Source organism: Vulpes lagopus, chromosome 10 (genome assembly GCF_018345385.1).
Source record: "Vulpes lagopus strain Blue_001 chromosome 10, ASM1834538v1, whole genome shotgun sequence".
Classification (NCBI taxonomy): domain Eukaryota; kingdom Metazoa; phylum Chordata; class Mammalia; order Carnivora; family Canidae; genus Vulpes; species Vulpes lagopus.
In genome coordinates, this window is record NC_054833.1 from 57,204,367 (window position 1) to 57,213,987 (window position 9,621).

Genomic DNA, 9,621 nt, shown 5'->3' on the forward strand with positions numbered 1-9,621 from the left:
CGGGCCGCCCCGCCCGGTGGGCTCGGGGGTCACGCGCCCCGCCCGGAGAGGGCGTCTCCTCGGGGCTGCCGCGCCCGCCCAGCGGAGTCTGCGAGCCTGGCTCGGGTCCCCAGACGCACCGCTTGCACTCGGGAGCCTGGAAGGTTCGGGAGGGCGGGACAGGCCGCGGCACCCCCTCACCCCTGGCCTCCAGTGCAGCCCCCCAGACAAGCAGCATCCCAGCAAGCTCCGCACCCTGCCCTCCCTCCTTCCCGCGACCTCAGGGCAGCGCCCCCAGCCCCCGCTTCCAGGCTGCTGACCTCTGGGGGTGTCTCCGCCAGCGCCCCCCTTCCCTCTTCGTCTCTCTGTCCCCTGTTGGATGACCCCACCCGTCGGCCTTAGAGTCCCCTCTCCCCGCGGCTGGGGCCGCGTGCCCCCAACCCCACCCAGCCCTTCGGGGATGACTTCAGAGGACCCTCCTCGCAGCCAAGGAGTAGACGGGGAAACTGGAGTCCAGGGAGGCCAGGCTGGGCTGGGGCCCGGTGGGCTTGTTTGTGGACGGTAGGATTCCCGGTGTCTGGGACCCGGGTCTCTGCGCCCCCTCCTCAGATTGAGGGCGTCAGTGACCCAAAGGACCAGCGATGGCACCTCGTGCCCTTGACCGCTCAGGCCTAAAGGAGAGGCCAGTGGAGCAAGACTGCGGGGTGGGGGTGGGGGTGGGGGTCCCGGCGCAGAGGGGCCAGCACCCAGGGGGGCAGCCCACCCTCAGGCCTGTCAGTGAGACAGACGTTTCGGGAGACAGGACTGCACCCTGAGTGCTGCGCTTTGATTTTCGGGTTTGCTGTTTCACGGCTGGACCGCAAGCCGCCGCCGCGCCCGGGAGGCTGCTGTGCCCGCAGGCCCCGCTTTCCCGCGCGCGGAGGCCGAGCGTGGCCCGCCGAGGTCGAGGTCGGCCGCAGGGGCCGCACAGATCGGGTCAGTTCTCGCCTTTCCCCCGTGACACAGGAGGGGGAAGCAGGCGCGGTCATGGTGGGGACACGAGCTCGCGGGGGGAGGAACGCGAGGACGGCGGGGGCCGGTGGGCTCCCCAGCTGGGTCCTGGGGGCGTCGCAGGGCAGCCCGCGTCTGTCCAGCCCGACGGCGAGCCCAGGACTGAGGCCGTATTTTCATCGTCATTTCGGGGGACAGCACTGGCGCAGGAGGGCGGCTGTCCCTCCAATCCGGGTACAGAGTCCGCGCAGAGCCCAGGCCCGGTGTCTCTGGCTTTGCAACCTGAGCGCGTGCGCTTTGATGGCGCGACCTCCTCAGGTTTGAGGGGCGTGGAGGGGCTTGCCCGGCGCGTTTGGGGCCTCCCACCTGGCACCTCGGAACGTCCCCGCCCCAGCAGTGGCCATGGCAACACGGGGAGGAGGGAGAAACATTTCCTGGTGAATGAGAAGCTCTCCCTTATCCTGTGCGGGTGCAGAGCTGGCGGGGGCTGCGGGGGTGGAGTGGGTGAGGGCGGGGCTGCGGGGGGGGGCTCCTAGCTGGGGCGGGGCACAGGGGCTCCAGCTCCTCCCTGTAAGGAAAGAGCGCCAGTCCCAGGAGGACGCTCCTGGGGGTCCAACCGTGGCCTCCACCGGAGAGGAGGAGAAGGATGGAGGATGGAAGGGGGCCTGTCCCACCCTGCCCCACCCTGGGGGCTCCAGGCCAAGGGCAGTAAGTCCAGCAGTTTCCAGACCCCGTGGGATGCTCAGGGCTGGAAGGAGCAGACCCTAAACATGTGAAATGCCAGGACCGTGCGGAGCTCAGGGTGAAGAAGGCGGGTGAGGGACAGAAGACCTGTCCCCAGCACCATCTTCCCCCAAGGCTGTCGGGTGGAGGAGCCTGGGGCGGATCCTGAGGCCCTGCACAGCCTTCACTGGGCTCGAGGAGCGGTGGGCATAGACAGCTCTGTCTTCCTGAGGGCTGTTAGGAGGTTCGTCTGGGGGGCCATGTGGAGGCAGTGGCCCGAGCATCTGGCCGCAGCCCACTCCCACCTCTGCCCACGGAGGGGCCAGATCTATCAGCTGGACCCCCGGCAGTGCCCAGTGCCTTTGCACCTGCTACAGGGGAGGAAGCAGCCATCGCTGGCAGCAAAGTGCCTGACACGAAGGGTCTAGTATAGTGAGTATGTGAAAGCAAACGGCCACGTAACCATCATGGTGCGGGGGACAACAGGGCCAGGACCCTGGGAGCAGCCCCCACCCCGCGTGACTGCCCTCCTCCTCTCCCCCTCCTTCCGCCTTTGTGGCAATCACTTTTGTTTTCTCTGTACTTGCCACACCGAGATGCCCATCCCTGCGCCCTGTGCATTAGGACCCTCGAGGAGGGTGGAGCAGAGGCCCCTGTGCCCTGTGCCCTTGCCCCACAGCTGGGAGGGCACCCAGAGGGGCTGGACCCTGGGGGTTGGGGTGGGGGCTCAGGCTGGGCCTCCCCTGTGCTGATGGCTCCTGGGGGTGTCCTGGAGGGGCTGGGCCCCTCAGCTTCCTAGGGGGCACAGGGGAGGGGATCTTCCAATCTCCGTGGGGAAAACAGGCTTTTGGAGGGTGGCAGACAGCCGGGGGCACCAGTTGGGATGGGAGAGGCGGGGAGAGCCCTTTGCACGGTGGAGGGGGGCTGACGATGCAGTGCTCCCCCCACCCCTATCCCCGCCCTGGGGCGCCCCAGTGTCAGTGTGGGGTCACGGGGAGACAGGCCTCAGAGCCCCTGCACCGCCGCTTCCATTGGCCGCCAGGTGGCGCCAAACACCGAGCCTTGAAGGCATCGATCCCAGGGGCCTGGAGGGGCTGGCAGGCTCGCTGGTGGTCTGTGTCTGGGTCCCAGGGCTCAGAGACCCCTGAGGTGAGACCCTCCAAAGGGGAGCACAGAGCTACCCCACAGCCCTGTCCCCTCCCTTGCCCCGTTTCAGAACCCCCAGAAACCTTCTCCCCACCCCTCCCCACCCCCCCCACCCCCAGTCCCCAGTGTCCCCTCCTCTGGGGCGGGGCACACAGTCTGGGGGGAGAAGAGGAAGAAACAGGAAAGAGGGGAGGCAGGGATGGCACTGGTGGCAGGGACTTGACTGGGCCACCAGGCGCCGCACGGTTGTGCCCTACCCATCTTCTCTGGAAACCGCTCTGCTCGGGAGGGGGTGTCAGGAGGCCTGGCTGCGGCTTAGGGCTTATTGTCCCACCCAGGGGGGCAGGGCCAATCCCCACACCAGGTGTCTGTCCCTGGGGAGATTACTGCGCCCAAGCACACACCTCCCTCCATCCCTGGCCATGGATGCGGCTCTGCTCCTGAATGTGGAAGGTGTCAAGAAGACCATTCTGCACGGGGGCACCGGCGAGCTCCCAAACTTCCTCACGGGGTCCCGGGTGAGTGGGTTGCTCTCTGTCCAGGGGGGGATCCCCCCCACCAAGCTCCAAGGCAGCCCTTCTGCGTCCCCACTGCGCCATGGGCTTTGCCAGAACACGGCCAGGTGGGCAGCCCAGGGTCATTGGCACCTGGGCATCAGGGAGGCTCTGACATGCTGCCCATGCCCTGGAAAGTTCTGATCCTTTGGGGTCAACTGTGGGGCACATGGTGGGGGGCTCTGGGGATTTTCTGGAGCCCCGAATGTTGAGCGAGAAGCAGAAGCCCTGGGAGTCTTGGTTTCACCCATATGTCTCTGATGGACATCCCTGGACAGCGGACTGGCTGGGCCCAGGGCCTCCAATCTGGGACCTCTGGAAGCAAGGACTTCCCCACTGCAGTGCCACTGCTGCTGCTGCTGCCACCGCTGCCACCAGAGAGGGACAGGGTCCCCCAGGAGGGGCTGTGTGTGGGTGGCGGGGGGTTGCCCTGCGGTGAGCTGACTGAGCAGCCCTGTGAGTGCCGGCGGGAGCCTGTCTCAGACCAGAGTCCCCTCCCTTGGTGACCAGGTCATCTTTCACTTCCGCACAACAAAATGCGACGAGGCGCGGACAGTGATCGACGACAGCAAGCGTGTGGGCCATCCCATGCACATCATCATTGGGAACATGTTCAAGCTGGAGGTCTGGGAGGTGCTGCTGACATCCATGCGCGTGGGCGAGGTGGCCGAGTTCTGGTGCGACTCTATTGTAAGTATGCTGCCTGCCCACACTTGCCGCGGCCTCCTGCGTGGGGGGCCACCTGCATCCACTCCCCCCGCTGCCATGCTGATGGAGAAGAGACCCTCAAAACAACATGCTCCCAAACTGACAGCCCGTGTGGTGGTGGGGTCCAGCGCTGCCCCCCCCACCTCCCCACCGCATGCACAGCCATCAGATCCCATGGGACTTTGCCTCCCCGCTCCGTGGCCCACATGGAAATGGCCGGACCCACTGACGTTTAAATGAACGTGTCCTACACAAACCCTGACATGTATAGGAAAGTCAGCAAAAGGTACAAGGAAGCCCCCTGATGACCCCCCCTCTCACGGCAGCCACCTCGCCTGGGACCCTGCTACTTTCCTCCCTCACCCCACGTGGTTTAGGTCACGCCTCCTCATGTCCACAAATACTAACATGTACGTCTGTGAAATATTATCAGAATGTTCTCAACATCATGATTGATGATATTAATGGGGGGATAGGTGATGGGGTGGTGAGCGAAGCCCTCTTCTAGAATGTGCTAGAGGAGTTCCAAACACTAACATCCCTGTTTCACTGACGAGGACGCATAAGGGGCAGAGAAGGGAAGTGACCTGCTGTGGGTCAAACGGGTTAAGAGTCAGGGTCAGGGGGATCTGCAGTCCCCTCACAGCTGACCCAGCCTGGCCCGCCGCCTCCTCCCTGGCATCTTGGGTCACCTGCACACACCAGGTGAACTATGTCTGTTCACTACCAGTCCTGATGGTTTAGCAAGAGGTGAATTGTGTTGTGATAAGCAGTCTTCAGACAATGGCTTCCTTGCGGTGTTGGGTCATTTGAGGTGATATCTGCCGGCTTTGCTTATGGGAGGACAGCCTTTGTGGCTCTGACCTTGGGGCCACGTGGTAGCTGAGGCTCGGCCTGGCTCGCAGGCTGGGAACCTTGGTGCCGTGGTAACCACTGCATTTCCGACAGCCCGCTGTGTCCCCTCCCGGCCCACGCGTGCACACATGCACACACGCACCTGTATGCACTTACCGCAGACGTTTATCCCGCGATGTACCCCCCTTTCTCCATCTGCGCACCTGGGAACCAATTCACCCTCCTGTCCCCTCGACCCATGTTATTCATAATCCAGTCTTGGCGTCGCTACGCAGCTGCCTGTCCTGTGCCTGCTGCGTGTCTGTCTGTCTGAAAACACTCCCTGGGCACCAGCTTGGAACCGGGCTGTATGTTAGGAATGAAACAGACCAAGCTCTGCCCTGGAAGGAACCCAGTCCTGTGGGAGGCATGCACGCTCAGGCAATTTCAGTGCAGGGCAGCTGCACATATGGGAGGGCAGGCCTCTGTGGGGCCATAGGCCATGGGCAACTAGCGCTCTAGGGTCTTGAGGAATCATCTTCAAGATGCTGTTGGACTGGGTATTGGAGGGTGAGTAGGAGTTCTCCAGGTCTACCCGCAGGGAGAGAGGTGGCATCTGGGATGATGGTCTGTCTGCGGGATTTTGTGCTGGAGCCCAGGACTGCGAGGCCAAGGATCGCAAACTCAAATTCCACAGGGGCCAGGAGCTCTGGCTGGCCGCAGATCATCCGCCTGGTCCAAATGGGGCCGCCGGTCCTCAGCTCTAGCCAGATGCTCGGCATGCGGTCGGGGGTCCTGAGCTTTTAGGATGAGCCAGAAATCTGAGTCCCTTGGCATTTGAATGTTGGTTACTTAGTCGACCAGAACTGCACACATGAAGGATAGGACAAAGCCAGACCTGAAGAATGTGGTCTGTGACCAGCTTGTAGCCTCCAGTGTCAACACAGCCCTGCACACAGAGCTGCACTGGGACCTTGAGGCCCAGGAGAGGCGTGGGGATCCCAGCGCCCCTGGCCCGGCTCATAAACTGGGTCCCAGTCCCTGGGGCTGGAGCCCCACGTGTGGCTCTGCTGTTCTGCCCACCCCTGTGCCAGGCAGGTGGGCTGGGTTGGAGCACAGGACCGGGCCTGCCCTCCCCGCCCTCCTGCTGCCGCCCAGTGGGCACAGGACTCAGGATCTGTCCCTGGCCTTCCTCCTCCTCCTCTTCCTCCAGCACCCGGTGCTCCCCGAGCCCTCTTGCTGCCCACCGTTCTGCTTCTGCTAGGATGCAGGTGTCTCCTGCCCGGGCAGCCACCTGACCCGGGCCCTGGCTCAGTGCCCTTTCTGGGAGGCAGGCCTGCGAGCTGGAGCTGGGGGCCATCCCCTCCCCCTCCTGCCTGCCACCCCGAGTTGGGGGGGGGCTCTCCCTCCCTAGTTCAGCCTTGATCCCTGTGGCATTAACGACCATCTGGTGGCTTCTGTCAGGAAGGAGCCTCGGGCTGTGTTCTGGGCTAATCCTGGCAGGCGGGGGTGGGGTGGGGGCTGGGCAGGCTGACCTTCCCTGACTTGGGGGATGCACTGAGTGGCTCCTGCAAATGCCTAGGGGGGCCTGAGATGGGCTGTCGCTGACCCCGTGCAGGCTGGGGGGGGCTCTCGGAGACAGCTTGTGGATGGGGAAGTGGAGGCCTGTAGGGCTAATTTCCCCGCCGCTGTCCATCCAGCCTGGAGCAGGGGTGTATCTGTCCCACCTCTAACCCACAATGGCCGCACTGTGACAGGTGCACACACAGGTGTGCGGCCCAGGCTCCCTGCTCATCCCCAGTAGCACCAGCAGGAGGCCAGTCTAGCCCCTGGAGCTGCCCCTCCCCCCACAGCCCATAGACACCCCCCCCAGGCTCCGATCTCCTGGGGGACAGAAGTATGCCAGGGCCGAGCACGGACACCATGTGTCCTCCACAGGCATGCTGCAATCCAGGCTCTGTGTTCCCAGCTGTGCGACCTTATGCATGTTACTCGGTCTCCCTGGGCTCTGGGGTGCCCCCCTCACTCACCCTCTGATGGGAACAAGTGCCTCCCTGGCCAGGTCACTGAGAGATGGGCAGCTGTAGCAGGAGGAGTTTGCCAGGGGCACAGGCAGCCGCAGTTCATAGCAGGGGTGGGCAGGGGCGGAGAGCAGGGGGGCCGGGCCGGCTCTGAGCACAGGGGCCTGTGCCATCCGCTGTCTCCCCCCCAGCACACAGGAGTCTACCCCATCCTGTCCCGGAGCCTGCGGCAGGTGGCGGAGGGCAAGGACCCCACCGAGTGGCACGTACACACGTGCGGCTTGGCCAACATGTTTGCCTATCACACGCTGGGCTACGAGGACCTGGACGAGCTGCAGAAGGAGCCGCAGCCCCTCATCTTCATGATAGAGCTGCTGCAGGTGTGCCCTGGGGTGGAGGGGGTGCAGAGGGCGGTCCCAGCCCCAGAGAGCCTGGGTTGGGGGGTGGGCAGCGGGTGAGCAATGGCCTGGGGCATCACCTGCCTTCTCCCTAGAGCATGAGACAGTTCACGAGCCACACCTTCGTTTGTGGGGTGATGGGAGAGCATCAAGCCCGGGTTGCGAGTCAGTTGATGGCCAAGGATGAGGTTCCGCCTGAGGGCTACGTGGGTGAACTGATAAATAAGAGAACTGTGTCCACAAAGGGCCTTAGTGGGCCTGCTCGGACAGTTGTGCAGTTTGCACACTGCACAAGGGCGTCACCTCTAAGGACATTATACTTTGTACACCTGAACCTTTAGGGTAACGCTTTCCCAGCAGTTGGCAATAAAGGGTCTTGTTCTGGACAAACAAGTATGGTGACTCTTCTGAGTATTCAAAGTCTGATGTCGACAAGGGCCATGTGTTCCTAACATGCACAAAGGTGCTGCTTTAGCACAGGCCCCAGGCCCAGGGCTCCATCCCCTGTGTCTGTGGATGGGCCCAGCCCACGGGCTCGTACTGCTTTCCTACCCCATGGACCATGCAGAGGCCGCAGGGGGTGTGGGTAGCCAGGGTCCCTGCCTCACCACCGGCTGCTCCTGGGGCAGGTGGAGGCCCCAAGTGAGTACCAGAGGGAGACGTGGAGCCTGAACAATGAGGAGAAGATGCAGGCGGTACCCATCCTCCATGGAGAGGGGAACCGGCTCTTCAAGCTGGGCCGCTACAATGATGCCTCCACCAAGTACCAGGAGGCCATCGTCTGCCTGAGGAACCTGCAGACCAAGGTTGGGGGCACTGCGGGGTCGAGGGGCAGCTGTGGGGTGGGGGGGGCAGAGGGGGCGGCTTCGGGCGGGGGGGAGAGGCTGCGGGGTGGGGGGAGGTGGCTGCGGGGCTGGGGGGGCAGGCAGGCCTGGCTCACAACAGGCATTCCGCCCCCTGCAGGAGAAGCCCTGGGAGGTGCAGTGGCTAAAGCTGGAGAAGCTGATCAACACCTTGATTCTCAACTACTGCCAGTGTCTGCTGAAGAAGGAGGAGTACTACGAGGTGCTGGAGCACACTAGTGACATCCTGCGGCTTCACCCAGGTGCGAGGCGGGGACAGGGGCAGGGGCAGGCAGGTGCGAGGTGTGGAACGGGGTGGGGGGTGGGGCAGGTGCAATCAGGTGCAGTGGGCAGGTGTGGACAGAACAGGCAGGTGCACACAGGTGCGAGCAGGGCAGTGAGGGGCCTGTGGGGGGCGGTCGTGCTCAGGCACCCACCCGCTGGGACTCCCACCAGCCGCTGGCACCACCAGCAGGTGTTTCTGTGTGGAGGTGAGGGCTGCACTGGGTCCCGGCTGCCCTCCTCCTGGACACCAGGCACTAGTTCACCACTCACCTCGCCTGGTCTGGCGCCTGGAGCAGCCGCGGGGATAGGCACGCGGTGGGGCCCAGAGTCCTCGGGGAGCCTGTGGGGGAGAACATGAGCAGGGTCCCCACGAGGGACAGAAGTGGGTCCAGAATCGTCCCCGTTTACTGCCCAGGCCGCAGCTCAGGGACACGGAAAAGTTAAGGATCACGGTCAGGGCCAGGAGTTTTGTGGGCAGGTGAGGCCTGGCCTCCCGGGGGCTGCCTTCAAGGCTGGGCTGATCCCCTTCAGGAATCGTGAAGGCCTACTACGTGCGCGCCCGGGCTCACGCGGAGGTGTGGAACGAGGCCGAGGCCAGGGCGGACCTTCAGAAAGTGCTGGAGCTGGAGCCATCCATGGGGAAGGCTGTGCGCAGGGAGCTGCGGCTTCTGGAAAATCGCTTGGAGGAAAAGCGGGAGGAGGAGCGGCTGCGCTGCCGGAACATGCTGGGCTAGGGTGCAGGGGGCCTCCCCTGCCTTCCCAGCCTCCCCTGGACTCCCCCTGGCCTCCCCAGCCTCCCCTTACCTCCTCTGACCTCTCCTGCCTCCCCTGGCCTCCCTCAGGCTCCTCTGCCTCCCCTTCCCTCCCTGGTCTCCCCTGGCTTCCTCCAGCCTCCTCCTGCCTTCCCTAGGCTCCCTGGCATCTCCTGGCCTCCCCTTACCTTCTCTGGCCTCCCCAGCCAGAGACTTCCCTGGACTCCCCAGCCTCCTCTGGTCTCTCCTGCCTCCCCTGATGTCCTCCATCCTTCTCCATCCTCTCCTTGCCTCCCTGGCCTCCCCTTACCTTCTCCGGCCTCTCCCAGCCTCTCCTAACCTCCCTCAGCCTCCTCAGCCTTCCCTTGGTTATTTCTGTAGCTCCACAC

At 64.1% G+C, this 9,621-nt stretch overlaps 1 protein-coding gene across 4 annotated transcripts; it reads left to right on the forward strand.

Annotated features, from left to right (window-relative positions):
• The first annotated feature begins 3,145 nt into the window (after positions 1 to 3,145).
• On the forward strand, positions 3,146 to 9,327 carry AIPL1 (aryl hydrocarbon receptor interacting protein like 1). 4 transcript variants are annotated; one of them, XM_041772115.1, is made up of 6 exons: positions 3,146 to 3,356; positions 3,903 to 4,082; positions 7,147 to 7,335; positions 7,983 to 8,159; positions 8,317 to 8,458; positions 9,012 to 9,327. In XM_041772115.1, exons 1-6 carry the CDS (start codon positions 3,261 to 3,263, stop codon positions 9,212 to 9,214), a joined length of 987 nt encoding a protein of 328 aa, XP_041628049.1. In that variant the 5' UTR covers positions 3,146 to 3,260; the 3' UTR covers positions 9,215 to 9,327. The 4 variants fall into 4 exon arrangements, with proteins under 4 accessions (XP_041628049.1, XP_041628050.1, XP_041628051.1 ...); XM_041772116.1 differs by having other exon boundaries at positions 3,939 to 4,082; XM_041772117.1 differs by having other exon boundaries at positions 3,146 to 3,349; positions 3,962 to 4,082.
• Positions 9,328 to 9,621: the final 294 nt, after the last annotated feature.